This window comes from Ursus americanus, chromosome 3 (genome assembly GCF_024610735.1).
Source record: "Ursus americanus isolate L20-20 chromosome 3, mUrsAme1.1.p, whole genome shotgun sequence".
In the NCBI taxonomy this organism is placed as follows: Eukaryota; Metazoa; Chordata; class Mammalia; order Carnivora; family Ursidae; genus Ursus; species Ursus americanus.
Window position 1 is genome coordinate 32,978,832 of NC_142129.1, and position 18,551 is coordinate 32,997,382.

Genomic DNA, 18,551 nt, shown 5'->3' on the forward strand with positions numbered 1-18,551 from the left:
GAAATAATCTTTGTGGTTCAGTACTCTTGCCAACTGCAATCACGTGGTTTCACTGTGTTTCTCTGGCTAATGACAGAAGCTTTTAAAACAAGTTTGGATGCTGAGAAACGGGATTTTTCATGACCTGTAATTGTAAAAGTGCATCTCATCTTTTTAAAATAAAATTAAAGAAACAAGGAAGAGAGTCCTAGGAAAAATATGTAAGGCATTAGGAAGGATCAAAAGACAAAGGTTAGAAAGGAGGCGAGAAATGAATAAGGAGTAAAATTAAAAGCTCTGCAGCAATTCCAGGCAGCCTAAGGGAAATTATGGGACTTCTTTCTCTCTGGTATGTTTTTAAAGGGAAAAAAGTGATTCTCATGGGAGAGTAACACAGAAAGGAAAGAGGAAAATAGCTGGCTGTGGGCCATGATTTACCGTTCACCACAAAATGAGACTCTGTTTCTGCTTCTCAAAGGCCATTGTTTTTTCCAAGCAGACATGGGCTCTATTACACAAAGTCAATTATAACGAAGAGACATAAAACATAAGGAAGATATCTAGACAAATAACTCAGAAGACAGGGCACAGACATAAAAGTCAAATTCCACTCTAAAATATTATTAAAACAAAAACTCTGTATAACCAAACTAGCTTCACGTCCTAGCAACAGCTCGCCTGCTTCAAACAAAACAAAATATACCAAAATCTAATTATAAAAATCCCTTGTTTTTGTGATGGTGGGTTTTAACTGGTAATTACTCCAAATCTGTGCAAATGATATGGACACCCAAGTTCTCCTTTTATAAACCAAGAATCCTATAATAGTTTCATCTGCCTAAGTTGTTATGGAATAAGGACAATCCTCTTTAATTCTTTTTACACAAAATGTTAATGGGGAAAAAAGGTAACATTTTTCATCTGCCTGGGGAAATTCGTCATGAAATCAAGAATATAAGGGTTTTAGAAGGAAAAGAATGCCACGTATCTTAAAACTGATGCCAAAACAGTTTTATTTAAATGGTTATGTCTTTGTTCCAGCTTCTAACCTGGCTTTTTTTAAAGGTACATTCAAACTATTACTTTACTTGTATACCCAAGCCAAAAAGAAGGGAGACTTGAAAACTAGCTACCAAAATAAGGTGAGAAGGCTCTGTGAGTAGATCAGAGATAAAATCTTATAATGTTTTCTTCTTCCAGTGTGTTAGAAAACAATTTCCAAAAGGAATGCAAGTTTCTTTTTGAGATTATGGCTAAAACTATAAAATCTATTCCTGGAATCTCCAAACCTTTTGTACTGGGAAACTTTTTGTCAAACCTATAGAACATCAAGCCTGTCAAGGGTCCTACAAAGGCACAGACAGTGTTATGGTTGGCAGTCAAATTGGACATTTTGGAGGTCTTTTAGTAGTTTCCAATTTACTGGTTGAGGACTCTGCCCTGAGAATCAGCAGCAATGACAAGGTAGTGAAACAAGGATTTGTTACTGTCATGGGATTGTAAAAGCTTTAAATTTATTTTATAGAATCCTTTTTCTCTGGGGTAAAGGAAGGAGAGGAGGAGGATTAGAGAAAAGGATAAGATTCTTGGATGAAAAGATAAACTAAAGGGGAGATGAAGGAGAAAAATTATACCATATATCAAGGACATTTTTTTAAAATCATAACCCACATTTTAAAACTAAGGAAATTGTTTATAAATAATGTTGGAATTTTTCCCTTGTAAGGACATTAATTCTTAACTTTGGACTTTCTCCCTCAGAATTACTCCTTCTTTGTCTCAAATAATTTCAAAAATCACTTTTAAATGTTGAGTCTCCCCCCCCTTTAAGTACACTTCCTTTTTCAGAGCAGTTTTATGTTCACAGCAAAACTGAGCACAAGGTATGGAGTTCCCATATAACTCCCTGCCCCCCTATCTCCCACATATCCTCCCACAGTATCAATATCCCACACCAAAGTGGGACCTTTGTTACAACTGATGACCCTACATTGACACATCATTATCCCCCAAAGTCCAGAGTTTATTTTAGGGCTCATTCTTGGTGTTGTTCATTCTATGCATTTTTACAGATATATACTAACAAGTACCTACCATCATAGGTAGCATACAGAATAGTTTCACTGCCCTAAAAAATCCTCTGTCCTTCACCTTTCATCCTTTCCTCCCCCAAAGGGTGCTGACTCTTAAAAAGTAGTTTTTGCATCAATATTTATAAGCACAGTCAAGATCTCCCAAATTTTAGACAGGTATTAAATCAAGCAGCTCTTACCGACTGGAAAAAATAAGCAGTGTTCAGCAACAGAAGGCTAACTAAGCAGCAAAAAAAAAATGCTTTCCTAGTGGCAAGAAAGATTAACAAAAAATGTTGTGTCATTTAAAAGCTCAAGAATAAGAAACCAAAAGGGAAGAGAATAGAATGCAATCATGTTACTCTTATAATTTACATTATGTTTTCCTGTCCTTAGATTCCCTTTTGAGTGCCGGTTGTAGTCATAAATGATAAACTGTTTCTCTACTGCAAGTGTTTATGTTTCAACAGCTTCCTAACCTAATATTTTGCATTAGGCATCCATTTTCAAAAATCCTATTCTGGGCATGAAACAGAATTAATGCTCAAGTCAAGAACTCTGTCTCTATTAGAAGATGAAATAACAGCAATACTGGCAACCATAGTGGGCAAGAGAAGAAAATTAGGTTCTATTTTTTTTCTTCTTTCTCTCTCTCTGCAAAACTTCCTTCCCTATTTGATAAGGGACAGCTAGCTCAAATTTACCGCAAAGTAAATAGGAGCAATTCCCTGGAATGAGACCTTTCACAAAGAATGTTAACACTGGAATGTGACATCAGCATTCCTTCTGAGTCACAGTCTGGTGCCCACCCCTTTCTCCCAGGAGACGTGAGGCTCCCATACGAGGGAGCAGCTCAGGTAGGGCTGTGGGTCCTGAAGCCCGGGGGGGGGGGGGGGAGGCGGCAGAGGGGGTGCGGGGGGGCAGCCAGGAGGGAAACGTCTCCTGACGCTAAACCACTAGTGACAATCGCCGCTTTGGGGCTAGCCGCCGAAGAGGAAGAACGTTTTCTTTGAGAGATAAAGCACTAAGAGGGAGATAGTGCATGGAAAGTCAATAATGAATTACCAAAAAGAAAAAAAAAATCACATTTCACGTTATCACCAGCCGCGAGTACGGAGGAAGTGCATTAAATCAGCACTCACTTTTGAGAGCCATAGGCAGCCAGGGTGGGAGGGGAGGAGGTCTGAGCTGTCAAAGTCACATCAGTGCTCCTAAACCACAAAGGCTTAATAAAGTTGAACTTCCTGAGACAGGAAGAAGAAGTGTCACGATCTCGCCCGAACTCGCCCTGCCCTCATCCTTTTCTTTTGGGGAGGCACAGGCGCAGCTGAAACGTACTAAGGCAAGTTTCAAACACCCCAACCGTTGGACGTGGTTAGACAGGGAGAAATGTCCCGCGCCCGCTCTCGCTCTCGCTCTCGCGCCCGACACTCCGTCGCTCCCGGATTTCAGGAATTAGCGGGGCTGCCAGGTACCCTCTCTACCGGGAGAGGCGGGTACCTGGGTCAGCGGGACCGGAGACCCGGAGCCGGCTCGCGCCGGGCGTCCCGTGCGCCCCACCGGCCGCCAGCAGCCAGGGGGCGGCGTCCCGCGCAGGTGAAGCGGCTGCTGCCCGCCGCCCGCGCCCTCCTACCTTCTTCACTTTGGCCTCCAGGTCCATGTTTGTGTGTCAAAGGAGTTCCTCCTCCCGTCCAGGATCTCACGCCCAGGATCGCCTGGCCTCCGGCTTCGCTGCGGGTACTGGGGGAGGACCTGCGGGGACTCCAGCGCCGCTGCCGGAGCCACTCGTCCGGCGCCGTCAAACTTCCGCCGCCCAGTCCTCCGCAGCCAGCCTGCAGCGGGGACCCGGGAACAAAGAGGCCCAGGCAGCCAATGGCAGCGGGGCAGCGCCGGCCAGCCGCCAATCACTGAGCGCCGCACGCACCTTCGCGGCCCCAGCTGGCCGCAGGCAAGGTGAGGGGTGGAGTCTCGTTCCGGTAACCCAGACCTGGTCTCGGTAGATGGACTGTGCTTCTGCAGATCCTCTAGAGAAGAAATTGAGGCCCACCCAGCCTCCAGCTGAAGATGAGGAAGACCCCATTTCATTCTGGCAGCTTGTACCTGTGTTTGCCTGGGACCTTAGATATGTGTGCTAGAGAGTACTTATCTCACTACTTAGCTTCTTGGCTTATTTTCAGAGCAAAGAGAAAGACATGAGATTGTGAAGACTGAGGAATTTCTATGATGGGCATTGCACCCCAGTTTCACTATTGCGTTGTAGAGGCGGCCGTTTCTCAGATGCTTTTCTACATAATCCCAAACATTGGCAAAGAACCTCATCTCATAGACTTAATGTCTATAAACAAGATTATACATGTTTTCTGAGCATTTAGTTGTTCAAAAACAGGCATGATGTGAATCCCTTCAGAGACAGGTTGTATCATTCCTTAGGAAGTAGAGGCTTGTCCTTTGTCCGTGCTACATGAAATGGTGTCCCTGCTGCTCTCTTGCCTTGATGAAGTTTCATAGATATAACAAGCAGCACTAGCGCACCAGAGCTAGGATTCATTTCATGGCCTCATTCCAGAGTGATTACAATGAATACCATCAGATTGGTGGGTCTGGAAGGGATCCTAGAGATTACTGAGTCTAGCTTTCTCATTTTCCTGGGAACTGAGGACCCCAGAGGTGTGGGGATCTGTCCAATTTCTTAGTGTCTTGGGGGCAGAGCTAGTGCTCATGAATCTAAGCAATGCCTCCAGCATGTTTGGAAACACAGACACAATATATTGACTAAGTAAAAGAGAAGAAAGAAAAGAGTCCATTCCTTTTTCAGTTTGTGGTAATGACAAAAAATTATAATGCACAGACGAGGTGACCTAATCTGGCATCTATTTTTAAAAAGAAATTCCCCACAAATGTGGATATCTGGGTACAGATGTCTCTTCCTTTACCTCTGAAAATTTAGTAACTGAAAGCAGCCAAAACTCATGCTAGTCAACACTTTCAACCCTTTGCTCACTTGGCTCTTTGTTAACATCATTCAACAGAGCATTGATTTATAATGTGCATGTTTTCATCATCCTATTAATAAACTAAAAATGGAATGACCAAAATGGATCATGACTTTTTTGTTCTAACTCAGTTGAAGTAAAACTTTCCCATCCCATTTTCCCAAATCATCCTAAAATATTTGGGCCCCTACAAAGTGAACAGAAGGCTTAACTATGACAAGGGAATTTGTCTCTTTCAGGGAGCTTAAGAGATGGAAAATGTCCAATAAAACAGTTTAAATAAGGCATCAAACAAATGTCATGACATAAATTTTGGCTTATTTGGTGGGATTTTGGAGATGACACTAAGAAAAAGATCTGGAGACTTTTTTTTTTCCAACCACCAAATGCTGCCTTCTCCCTCTCTTCCCAGCCCTCCCAGCCTCATTTTATCTTTGTATCATTAGCAAGGATGGAAGTTGATTTCTACCTGGAATCTACTGTACCAATATTATGGAAGCTAAAACAGAAGTGGATAAGCAGTAAGTTAGGAGGATTAAATTATGAGTCTTCATTTAGCAAATCAAGTGTTAAGCTAGAGAGATATTAAAGAGTTAGAACTGGCACTCTTGACTAAATGTAATTGATGACAGAAAAAAAATGAGTAGAAAACAGCACACATGTTTCTGGTTTGATCAACTTATGTAGATGGTTCAGGAAAAGACAATATATGATGAAGGGCAGGGTTTTGTTTCCTTGTGCTTTCTTTGGGGGCTGGTGGAGATAAAGGGTTCAGTTCTGAATATATTGGGGTTTGAGGTTGGGATATGAAGCAAAGTATCCAAATAGAAATCTTAGAGATGAGAGCTGGACTGAAATGGTGATTTAGGACTCTACAGCTTACATAGTTAAATCACTGAAAGCCATGGATAGAGTAAGATCAGCATGGGAGATGGCAAAATAAAAGAGAGTATCAATGACTACAATTGAGCAAAGCTGAGTAAGAGAAGTACAGAAGGGAGATGAGAGCCAATTAGAGTGTAAGAAAAAAATTTCAAGTAGAGTTCTAGCAACCAGGAGAGGAAATTCAAGAAGGAATTAGTCAGCAATGTCAAATTGTAGAGGAGGGTTGAATCCCTATTAGATTTAATAAAAAGAAAATCATTGGCAAACTTGGGAAATGCTTGAAATAGGATGAGGGCCAAAGCAAGGCAGTAGCAAAAGGTATGGAGAATTAGAAAGGGTAATCAATGATATTAAGGAGGTAGAGAATATTGGAATTGATTGGTTTGAAAGGAGGGAAGATAAGGAGTCTAGAATGACTCTTAGGAATCCATTTGGGGTGAATGGTATGGTAGGGTAGATCTAACTCACTCAATAAGGTAAGGAAGAGTAGAAAAGGAAGATTGAGGAAGATAATGGGAATTTTGTATGTGGATTTTTTGAGGGCAGTTGGAGTGTCTGGTGATCCAAAGAAAGATGTGGGGTAGAGATTCAGATGGCTGATTATAAAGACATAGGCATACATACATACACACATATACATATAAACAAGTACACCTAGTAAACATACTATAACCACTAGGGAAAGGAAAGTTTTCTACACAAGTGAGGTAAAATTTCAAGACACAGATGATTACACCTCTCTCCTCAATTAGTGATGTTGTCCCAGAAGTTCTCTTTAGAAATGTTAATCATTTATTAACACATGTTAGAGGAATTCCTGTGCTGCTGATATAGCTATTATTGCTCATAAGCAGCTTGTATAGGATTACACATTGTTCTGTAGGGATAAACCAGCATATATACCAACATATATACCAACACGTATCAGAGCAAACTCTTACCTGTAAAATTTTTTAAATTGACCAAACATTGAGCATTGGCTAAGTTAATAATGGATGATCCATATGATAGATTTATTATAGTTTCTAAATGATAATACTTAAGAATTTTTGTAATAGTGAACAATTATTATGATATGGTAACAAAATAAAATATAGAATTATATATACACTATGCTCACAACTATGCAAAAATACTTTGCACAGAAAAGGAACACGAGGAAAATACACTAAAATGTCAGTAGTGGTTTGTCTTTGATTGGTGGGTCCATGGGGATTCCTTCCTTCCTTTAAAAAAAATTCCATGATGAGCATGACATATTTCTTAATGGAAAAACCTTATTTAAAAATGTTATTCAAAGCATTTTAGGAAGATGGGACAGTGACAGTGTAATTTTCAATCTTTCTGAAAACCACATTAAAAAATAAAACAAAACAAAAAACAAATTAACTAGTTAGCAAAACCAAAAGCCCATGGGCAAACTTTGCAATGAAACTAGGTGTTAAGGTATCTGCATAAATCCCCAAAATACAGGCCATGAGGACAAACCACCAAGAGCCACAAGACATGTATGTGTAAACAATTTTCTTGGGGGAGTGAGGGAAGCAATAGGGTGGTGTCTGATGGACAGAAGAACTCAAGGTTTTCTCCACTTATTCATTTTATTTTATTTTTTTACAATTATTCATTTTAAAACGTGGCTGGCCTTTTATAACAGCAATTGACACAGTAAGAATGATTAAAGGGGCTGAAGCAATCTCACCCTCATGATATTTCAACACTGACCCTCTAGGACTCCCTTGTAGAAAGACCTACAATAAGAAACTGTACTGGGGAAAATCAAAATTGAGTAGGATGGGGCAGATCAGATATTGAAAAGTGAAAGGCTAAAGGAGCACTCTCTAACATGGTAGCCTCATGACCACATGTCATTATCTAAATGTCAATTAATGTAATTAGCATAAATTAAAATTTAAAATTCAGCTCCTCAGTCACACTAGCCATATTTTAAGTGCTCAACAGCTGGGGAGGGAACAGCATCAGGAAATCCCAAAAGCACTGCTGTATTTTTAACACTTCATAAAAACAAGGAAAGATGGAGCTCTCTGAATTGGGGCACAATTTTCTGAAAATTGTCTGTTTGTAAAAGTTTGGGAAAATAAATATCACATAAAAAGGAGCAATAGTAAATTATCAAGGTCAAATTAAATACAAAGTTATTATAAGAAAAAAGAGAAAATGGAGCAGAATGATTTCCCTATAGACAATGAAAGAACATCAGAAAGATGTGTCCACAAAACAAAACAAAACTGTAAGCGATTATTTCAAAACAAATTAAAGACTTTAAAAAGTTAACACGTCAGGAGAAAAAAACCACACAAAGCAGAATTAGAAAAACTCAGAAAAGAGGTGATAGAACTCAGAAAGGAATTAGAAATGAAGAAAACAATATTACAAAAATGAGGACTAAATGAAAAGGAATATAAGGGCAAAACTGATGGTGCCTGAGAAAAATAGGTAAAAAAAGAAGTTTTTTGTCCTAAAAAATCAAAAGGAAATAAAGGAAAAAAGAGAAAATATTCTAGAGACAGTATCAAATATTAAAAATAGGATAAAACGATGGACATATGAAAGGAAGGAGTCCCTGACGAAGAAAATCAAATCAGAGGAACAAATACTAAAAACTATAATTCAAGAAAACTTTCTTGAGTTCAAAAATATATATTTGGAACTAGATACTGAGATCATACTACATCCCTAAATTGAGTCAAAATAACCAAAACCAGGACATATTTTTGTTAAATTACTGGACTTTGAACACGAGGGGGAAAAAGTCCTTTGGATATCTAGTTTTAAAAAATACACGACTTATAAGAAGAAGAAAATATATTATCATCAGAATTCTTCTACAGTAATCTAGATCAGAAGAAAGAGTAACATATTAAAGATATTCAAGAAAGATAGTGTGAGCCAAGGATTTTATATGAAGTGAGTTTCAAGTTTAAAGAGCACAAACTGTATCAACATAGAACTCAGGAAATAGAGTTCTCGTGAGCACTTCCTGAGGAATGTTCTGTGTGTGTATCTAAGTCTGAATCTCCCTTTTCTTTCTCTTATGAAGAGACCAGTCATTGAAGTTAGGGCCCACCCTAATCCAGTATGACTTCATGCTAACTAATTATAGCTGCAAAAATCCCATTTCCAAATAAGGTCATATTCTGAGGTTTCAGGTGGATATGAATTTTGGAGGGACACTATTTGACCTAGTAAAGTGGGGCAACAAAAGCAACATGGCCACAATAAAACTCCTACTTGGAAAACACGTAGATGTTCTTGCTGATAGTCCTGGTCAACAGCTATCACTAACCAGACATGGTGAATACACTTCAGAGGATTTGATCCCAAGTCACTTTGTAATCCCCAATCTTCAAGACTTCCAGCTAAAGCCCCAGGTATTATGGAACAAGACTCTCCCACTATGATCCGTCCAAATGCCTGGTCCCCACAGTTTCTAAGCCTACTAAAGAGACTGTTTTATGCAACTAGCTTCGAGGTGGTTTGTTATAAAAGAATAAATACTACAGTAGCTTTTGAGTAGGGTGCTGCCAAAACAAAAACAACAACAAAAATCTAAAACGTGGCATGAGCTTTGGGCAGAAGTGAGAAGAAACTCAAAGGGACTGGAAGATACTAGTTGAAAATCTTATGTGAGTCCTTTCCCATCTATGTGGTTGACAACTATTTTCTTCCCAGTTTGTCTTTTAATTCCCATTATAGGATTTTTCACAGTTATGATAAAGTCTAATTAAATGATTTCTTTTTCTTTTATGGATTGAGCTTTTGGTGACAGGTCTAAGACATTTTACCAGGCCTTAAGGTCTGAAAATTTCCTTCTATTTAATTTCTTAACATTTTATAATTTTATTTTTACATTTAAGTCTATAATACATTTTAAATTAATTTTGTATAAGATGTGAAGTTGGGGGAAAAAAAGAAAATCTAAAGGGCTTCTAGGAAGCAGCTGAATTTGAAGGACTTTGAGGAGGCCATCAGCAAGGGCTCAAAGAAAACTATGCACATGTTACTAGAAGATGGAGAAGAAGAAGCAATTGTTAAGCAGTAGCAGATAGTTTGCCAAGACTATTGTCTGAAGTGAGGCAGAAAACGCTAAATCCCTAGAACTTGATGACTGTGGAATATTGAAAATGCCACCTGGCTTCTTTTTACTGCCTATGATAAAATGTGAGAGGAGAGATGAACTAAAGAATTCTGGCACTGTTACATTAAAAAGGACTGGTACTTTCTGGGTTGAAAAGTAAAACTGTTTCTTGTACCCAGCATTTCCATAAGGCAAATGACTTTTAAATTAAGAATTAAAAGAAGACTTCTAGAAAAAGATCAAATCTAGAGTGGTGTGTAGGAGCCTTTGTTAAGACTTCAGAAAGATCTAGAAGAGTGACTCATATGTAACCTTTTACAGACAGAAGGCCCCTAAGGATCTTAAGATTATGCTTCATAAATCTTCTCCTCCATTATGTCTGGAGCTTTTGCTGGAAGACCTGAAACCTAGGGGTAGCTCAATGGTTGGGAGCTAAAATCATCTCAGGTTACCTTCATGTGTCTGGTTGGTGATGGCTGTTAACCAGGACTACTGCAAGAACATCTACAAATGGCTTCTCCATGTATTCTTTCAACATGGGTTAGTTTGTACGCTTCACATATGGGTTCCAAGCTGGGTTCCAAGAATAAGTATCCCAAGAAAGCAAGGTGGCAGTGAATGGCATTTTCTGAACTAGCCTCCTAAGTCTTATGGCATAATTATCATCAAATTCTATCAGTTAAGGTAGTCACAGAGGTCCAAGGGGACATAGACCTCACATATTAGGGCCAGGGGGACATAAACCTCACTATGCAATAGGAAAAAGTCAATATCACATAGTAAGAATGTGGTATAGAAGATATTTTTGTGGCCATCTTTGGAAAATACAATCTACCATAGGCATAGATTTTAATACATAGGAACCGGTTTGGGTCTTTACCTCATCTATCCTCAATTTAATTGCCTGCTGTGGGCCACTGTATTAAAATAGCCAGAGATAGTAAAACCTTCCCCCTGCCATTGGGCTGATCCCAAGTTACTGTATTTTGAAATGAGGGGTTTGGAGAGGCAGTCAGGCAGGGAGTACACAGCAGATAATTTGGTGAATCACAGGAGATTATACCTCCCCCATTTCTCTGACTCCGTCTGAAAGCACCAGTCCAAGCCAACATATTACATTTAGTAAAAGACAAAGTGTTTAGTCTTCATAATCAGCAGACCTTCTACTACTTTTTATTTCTGGCTACTGGTGGAAAGGGCTTCTCTTAACAAAACTGTTGATTGATCCCAATGGACCCTTTTCCTCTCAGATGAACCAGCTTGGATCCTAGCTTGTTTCTCTCTTATAACTTATTGGAGGCTGTAAGGAGTCACCAACACCTCCAATACCCTGACATTTGCTGTGGAATCTTCCCAAGTTATAGCTTTGGTGTACATGCCCTGTGTCCTAACAGAAAACTGAAAAGAAATTTAACCAAGTCTCTTAATATCATTTTCAAAGGATTACTATCTCATCGTAGCCTCCCTCATCCAACAGAATCACATTTTTAGGTCTTTCCTTTACAATATACACTTTCAGATAGTAACTTCTCAATGTCTTGTCATTATCTAGTTGCATGTGATAGAAACACAGTCTGAACTAGTTCAAACCTGTTGGGTTTATTGACTCTATTAGAATTCTCTCTTCTCTCTCTCCTCTCCTTTTTTTCCCTCTCCTCCTCTCCTCTCCTTTCTCTCTCTCTTTCTGGCAGCACTTCAGATTCATTCTCTCAGGGGTGCGTGGGTGGCCTAGCGTCTGCCTTCAGCTCAGGTCATGATCCCTGGGTCCTGGGATCAAGCCCTCCATCAGGCTCCCTGCTTGGCAGAGAGCCTGCTTCTCTCTCTCCCTCCCTCTGCTACTCCCCCTGCTTGTGTGCTTGCTCACTCGCTCTCTCTGCCTCTCTGTCAAATAAATAAATAAAATCTTAAAAAAAAATTAATTCTCTTAGTTTCTCCATATCATGGAGGATGTGCCTACAGACGTTTCCAGGTCACATCTTTCATAACCAAATAAACGAAGATGGTTCTTTACAAGTTCAAGTTTGAAAAACCCTGGGAGTGATCTATGATCAATCAAATTTTCTCTTTTTACTAAAATGAGAGTCGTAAGTATCATTATTTATTTCTGTCCCTTATAATCTTAAAGCAAATACTGGCACAAAATACTCATTTTTATACCCTAGGAACAAAACTTTTGTTGTTGTTGTCATTTTGATTGAGAAAACTCCATAATATTGTACCAAAATGTAGTTAGATTTATTTTCAACCTAAACCTAGAGCACTGAATAATCCCATTTGAATTGCTGGATGAATTTAGAAATGACGTAAACCGCAGAAAGGAAAGATATCGTCTGTTTCTCGCACAAGTCACTGTGAAATGTTAACAATAATGCTAAGTATATGCTCACTACTTTCCTAGGCAAACAAGGAAAATGTGATGTAAAAGATAGGATTGTAAAATAAAAATATGAGACTTTATAGCATTGCAGTTTATTGAGGTAATTGGCTAGGAATCCCTGTGTGTCTTGGAATGGAGAGTCTCACATCATTTCTAAAACAAATATTTCCTTGTGGGCAAATGCAGGGAGTGCTGAGTGATATTTGTGGAATTATTGTCTACGCAACATGCTCCCTGGGTAGAACAATACCTTTAGGAATAAGCAATTAGGGCTTTTTTGGTTTTGCTCAGTAATCGAAACAGCTGTGGAAACATTCTGTGAATAAAGAACCATGAGCATTGCCATAGACTGAATGTTTGTGTCTCCCTAAAATTCGGTTGCTGAAACCTAACCCCCAGTGTGATAGTATTAGGGGGTGGGGTCTTTGGGAGGTGATTAGGCCCTGAGGGCCGAGCCCTCATGAATGGGGTTAGTGTCCTTACAAAAGAGATCCCAGAGAGCTGCCTTGCTCCTTCCACCATGTGAGGAGGACACAGGAGAAAACTGTCAACTATAAACCAGAAAGCAAGTTCTCACCAGATACCTAATCTGCCAATATCTTGATGTTAGACTTCCCAGTATCCAGAACTGTGAGAAATAAATTGTTTAAGCCACCTAGTCTATGGTATTTTTGTTATAGCAGCTGAAAGGACTAAGATAAACACTGTGCAAAGTTTAAGTAAATATCACTGTCTTACATTCTTTTAGCAATTGTAGCAATTTGTTTTCTAAACAATGTGATTATCGTTTTCCAGTAAGTAGTTCATACAGTGCTATAGTATAGAAAAAGAGAAGTTAACTTGTGAGACAGAGTGCTATGTGTAGTTGCTACAAACTCAAAGCTCATAGACATTTTAATTGCACATTAATTATAACAGAACACCTAGCTTTGATTACTACTTAATAGTGAAACTGTAATTTTATTTTATAGTAAAACATTCTTCTATACATCATATTGTCATTTAATAAATTTTCTTACTTTAACAATTTAAACAAGATCTCATTTTTTAAACTGCTTTTTTCTTGGGTATACCATTTCCTGAGAGCCCAATATGTTACTGCTAATGGAAATGTTGTACTTTTGAGATTGCCTCTTAACTGTAATATAAATATGAGTCTCTGGTAAGTCTCAGTGTGGACAAAAGCTACTAATTTATTTTTCATAAGTTGAATCAGTCCTAAAAAGGGATGGCACCAGCCTTTTGGTGACTATTTTAGTGTAGTGCTTACTATAATAGCTGGGTAAAGAGGAAAATCAATTATAGTTTTGAAAGAGATACAGATTTTGTTCACTTAAAACTCAGGTTTTTAATCCCTGGATAAAAACCTAGCCTGGAAATCATCTGAAAGGCCTTTGCTTCTACCATAAGAGGATGTAGTAACTCTAGGCACCTATCATTTAAACAAATGGATTAGTCAAAATAATGATGTGAGAGATTCTCCAAATAAGGCCAACATGTTCTTTTTGGATATGTGGAAAGTAAATTGTGCAATAAAATTTCCATCATATTTTATCTGTTCTTGCTAGGTCGCAGAAGTTGTATAAGTATTCATATGCATATGAGAAATTCCAAGAATATCTAAGGCAAATGAATTTATACTTGTTAAGACTTAATTTCTCTGTAACCTTAAAAAGTGAAGACCTATACATATCTAAAATATGTATACAGTTAATTTTATCCTGTTCCTTCTGCATTTGGTGAATTAACAGAAAATAAACTGTGTATTTCATGTTACATTTCACTGCCCACAGCAGACTAATAACTCCATTCAATTTAATTCAACTCAATTTATTTCATACTGAGAGCTCTTATCTCTCTTAGTTAATATTATACATAGCCCAAAGATGTAAAATTACTTTCTTTCTCTCAGGTCCTAGTAGGAAATAGTTAAATAACAATTTATTTATTCAGTTAATGCGAGTTATAAATGATAGTGCTATAGACTTAAAAAACAAGACTTGTATAAACATGTCTACAATAGCTCTCTTCATAACTGCAAAACACTGGAAATAACCAGAATGCTCATTTTCATTGAGGAAGATAAGTTGTTTATATTCACACAATGGAATGCAACGTTTAAGAGGAATGGACTATAGCTGGATGCATCAACATTGATGGATCTTATATACAATGTTGGGTTGGACAGTTAGGTAGCTGCATTTTAAAAAAAGGTACAGTTTGGTCTAGTCATACTATACACTGATATAAACTCAAAGATGTAAATAAAATCATTTGAGTACTGGAAAAAAACATAGAAGAATTTCTTATGAAATTAGATTAGGAAAGTACTTTTGTAACTTTGATTAAAAATCTGAAGCTATTTTAAAACAGACAAAACTAATTATAGTAAAAAAAAATTTTTTTTGTGGCCCAACTGCCATACTCAAAGTCAAAAAGATAAATGGCAAATAAGAAGAAAATTTGTTACATAATTTTAGGAATTAATATGCTAGGAATTGATTTTTTAAATGTCAATAATCTAAGTGAAAAAAATATGCTCACAGAGAAGGCAAATGACCTTAAACAGAAGAAAAATATATACAACTTCATTCAATGAGACAGTTCCAAATGTAAATAGAATGATGTACATTTTTCAATAATTAGATTAGCAAGAATCTAAGTTTAATGAGACAGGGATACAGGAATTTATATGTCATTGGTATGAATATAAAATAGTGCATCCTTTCTGAAGGGCAATTTAGTAATGCCTGTCAAAATTACAATCATATTTCCCCTTTAACCCAGAAGTCCCACTCACAGGAATTTATCCTGCAGGAATGCATGCACACAGAAAAATAACATGTTATAATCTGCAACATTGTATTTGTAAAAAGTTAGAGAATAACCCATTATCCATTAAAAGAGGACTGGCTATAGAAACTATGATCGATGCACACCATGGGATGTTATACAGTTTTCAAAAAGAATGAGAATGTGCTCTCTGTACAGAAAGATCTATATGTGGTATTAGGCATTTTTTGAATGAAAAGGGGGGATTAAGAGTACATAATACAATTATGTTTACTTATATTGGAAAGATCCAAAAGCAACTAATGAGTGATTAACCATGGGAAGAAGGTAGAGGGGGACATAGGATGGTTACAACAGGGGAAGAAGTAAGATTTTTCAGTATATTGTATTATACTGTTGTATTGTTTTGATTTTGGAACTGTGCACATTAATACCTACTCAAATTAACAGACCCATGAAAGTAAGCAGGAACACAGTACAGAAGAACAAATACAGTGTGATTGCTTTTATGTGAAGTTTAGAAAAAGACAAAACATAAGTTTATTATTTTAGCGTATATACATGGATGATAAATACTGTGAAACAAACCAGGAAATGATAATACAAAATTCAGAATAGCTATTGCCAGGTATTGGGAGTGGGGAAGGAAGGTATACAGCAAGGTAGATGCAACTTTAGACAGAGGGAAGGAAGGGAGGGAGGGTGGGAGTTTGGGAAGGAGGGAGACAGGCAGGCAGGAATACGAAAAGGAAAAAGAAAAAAGAAATCAGTGAAGGCTACAGGAATTCAGTAAACCTTCCTGGAAGGGGGGGGACTTAAACTGATTCTTAGGATGTGGATTCCAGTAAATGTAGTTCACACCGATGTATTGTTTTATAGCTTACAGAATGTTGCATATACATGATGTCCTATTGAGTCTGGACAGGCAGAGAGAGATGAGAGCAGGGATCCAAAATGAGGAAAATAGCATAGCCAAGGCACAGAGAGTGAGAGGGCCCATTTTGTGTTACAAGACCTTGGGGCATCAACCTAGCTGGGCAGTGGGATTGGGCCTTAATGAGTAATAGACCAATAGATTCATAAAGTTTGATTATAATGGGATTGGTAGTTTATCTGAGAAGCCATCAAATGTGTGTTTGTTTGTTTACAAAGAGAGATCCAAGAAATATTTGACAGTTGAACACAGTAGCACTTTTTAGGCCCTGCCAAACATTGGCACTACCTTTGAGACTCATCACTGACAGTCATCTACAGGACTAACACTGCCCATTCCGGCTGCCCAGGCAGGTTTGTTTTTGATTACTTAGGAGGGTGTTGTTTAATTTCTACATATTTATGAATTTCCCAACTTTCCTTCTGTTTTCATTATTTTCTAACTTCATTCCTTTGAAGTTGTCTCTTTGACATCTATATCATAGAGGAAAAAGGAAGAGGGAGTGGGAATTGCTTCAGATTAAGGGAGACATGACAACCAAAAACAATGCATGGTCCTTGATTAGATCTTGCTTTGAAAATTAAAAACAGGGGCTCCTGGGTGGCTCAGTTGGTTAAACATCTGCCTTCGGCTCAGGTCATGATCTTAGGGTCCTGGGATCGAGTCCCGCATCAGACTCCTTAGCATCAGGCTCCTTGCTCGGAGGGGAGCCTGCTTCTCCCTCTGCCTGCAGCTCCCCCTGCTTGTGCTCTTTCTCTCTCTCTCTCACACACACAAATAAATAAATAAAATCTTATATATATATATATATATGTGTGTGTGTGTGTGTGTGTGTGTGTGTGCATATACACACACACACAGCTATAAAATATGTTTTGGTGACAAGTAACAATATTTAAATATAGATTGGGAAATAGATGACACTAAGAAGTTTTCTAAATTTGTTTGGATGTGTTGACAGTACTGTCAACATATAGGAGATGCTCTTATTTTCTGGAAATGCAAACTAAGGTAGCTGGGTGGAAGCAAATAATGTTTATTATTTATTTTATAATGGCTTAGGAAAAACATATTAAGGAAACAAATATGGCAAAATGTTAATTATGTAGGGGTCTATGGGTGGTATTGTGCTATCTCTACTTTTCTGTATTTGAAGATTTTCATGTTAGTAAAAATTTAAAAAACCAAATTATATATACACATATATATTATATACACATAACTTAATTGCAGTAGAACCTGTTGGAGATAACGAAGTCATTACAGAAAGAATATCTGCAGAAATAATTAGAAGAAGGCAAAAGTTTAAGAAATAGACATTTTCCCCCAGCTTTATCTAGTTTCATCTTTTCTCATTCTAGGGACAGAAATTTTTTCTCTAATTTTTTTTTTTAGAAGAAAGATAGTTTCTAGAATCAGAATAACATGATGGAATTTTTTAAAAGAATATTCCGTTCTTGGGGCGCCTGAGTGACTCAGTCGGTTAAGTGTCTGCCTTCGGCTCAGGTCATGATCCCAGGGTCCTGGGATGGAGCCCCAGTCGGGCTCCCTGCTCAGTGGGGAGCCTGCTTCTCTCTCTCTCTCTGCTGCTACCCCCCTGCATGTGCTCTCTCTCTCACTCTCGCTCTGGCTTTCTCTCTTTCTCAAGTAAATAAAATCTTTAGAAAAAGAAAGAATATTCAGCTCTTTCCAGTCTGCTTGAGAGTCTTACTAAACCTTATATGATCTATGTATTGGGCTCTAGTGTGTCCTAGGCAGATACCTGGTCCCAATTCTTGAAATAGGGAATATGTGTCATTCATGTATCATGTGACAATGTTGCCAATTCAAGAGACTACACAGAGGTCAATAAACCACAGACTGGGAATTATTTGAAGGACTAGTCTGAACTTCAGCTCAATCAAGAGTGTCAGGCATCCAATAAACCACTGCTGTCATGAGGCATCTGTCTTCTTGCTCAATGGATGTCAGGGCTGGAAAAACTCTTGTAATGGCAGCTAAAAGATACTTGAAGGCACTGCCTGACAGACATTGCAGAAGATATTGGAGAACCCTGGTGGCAACATGAAGGAAAAACAGCTCAGCACAAAGTTAGGGTCTTCGAGTATGCAAAACAAAGTAAATGGAAACAGCTATTAAAAAAGAATGAAATCTTGCCATTTGCAGCAACACGGATGGAGCTAGAGAGTATAATTCTAAATGAAATAAATAAAGACAAATACCGTATTGTTTCATTCATATGTGGAATTTAAGAAACAAACAAGCAAAGGGAAAAAAATAAACGAGAGAGAGAAATAAAAAAACAAACTCTTTTTTTTAAAAAATTTTATTTATTTATTCGACAGAGATAGAGACAGCCAGCGAGAGAGGGAACACAAGCAGGGGGAGTGGGAGAGGAAGAAGCAGGCTCATAGCAGAG

At 38.1% G+C, this 18,551-nt stretch overlaps 1 protein-coding gene across 1 annotated transcript in view; it reads right to left on the reverse strand.

Annotated features, from left to right (window-relative positions):
- TES (testin LIM domain protein) overlaps window positions 1–3,901 on the reverse strand; it is a 46,484-nt gene extending 42,583 nt beyond the window's left edge. Inside the window, exon 1 of the mRNA XM_045792798.2 lies at window positions 3,685–3,901. Coding sequence (XP_045648754.1) covers window positions 3,685–3,711 — 27 coding nt within the window. The 5' untranslated portion in view covers window positions 3,712–3,901. The remainder of the gene's footprint in view (window positions 1–3,684) is intronic.
- Between the last annotated feature and the right edge of the window lie 14,650 nt (window positions 3,902–18,551).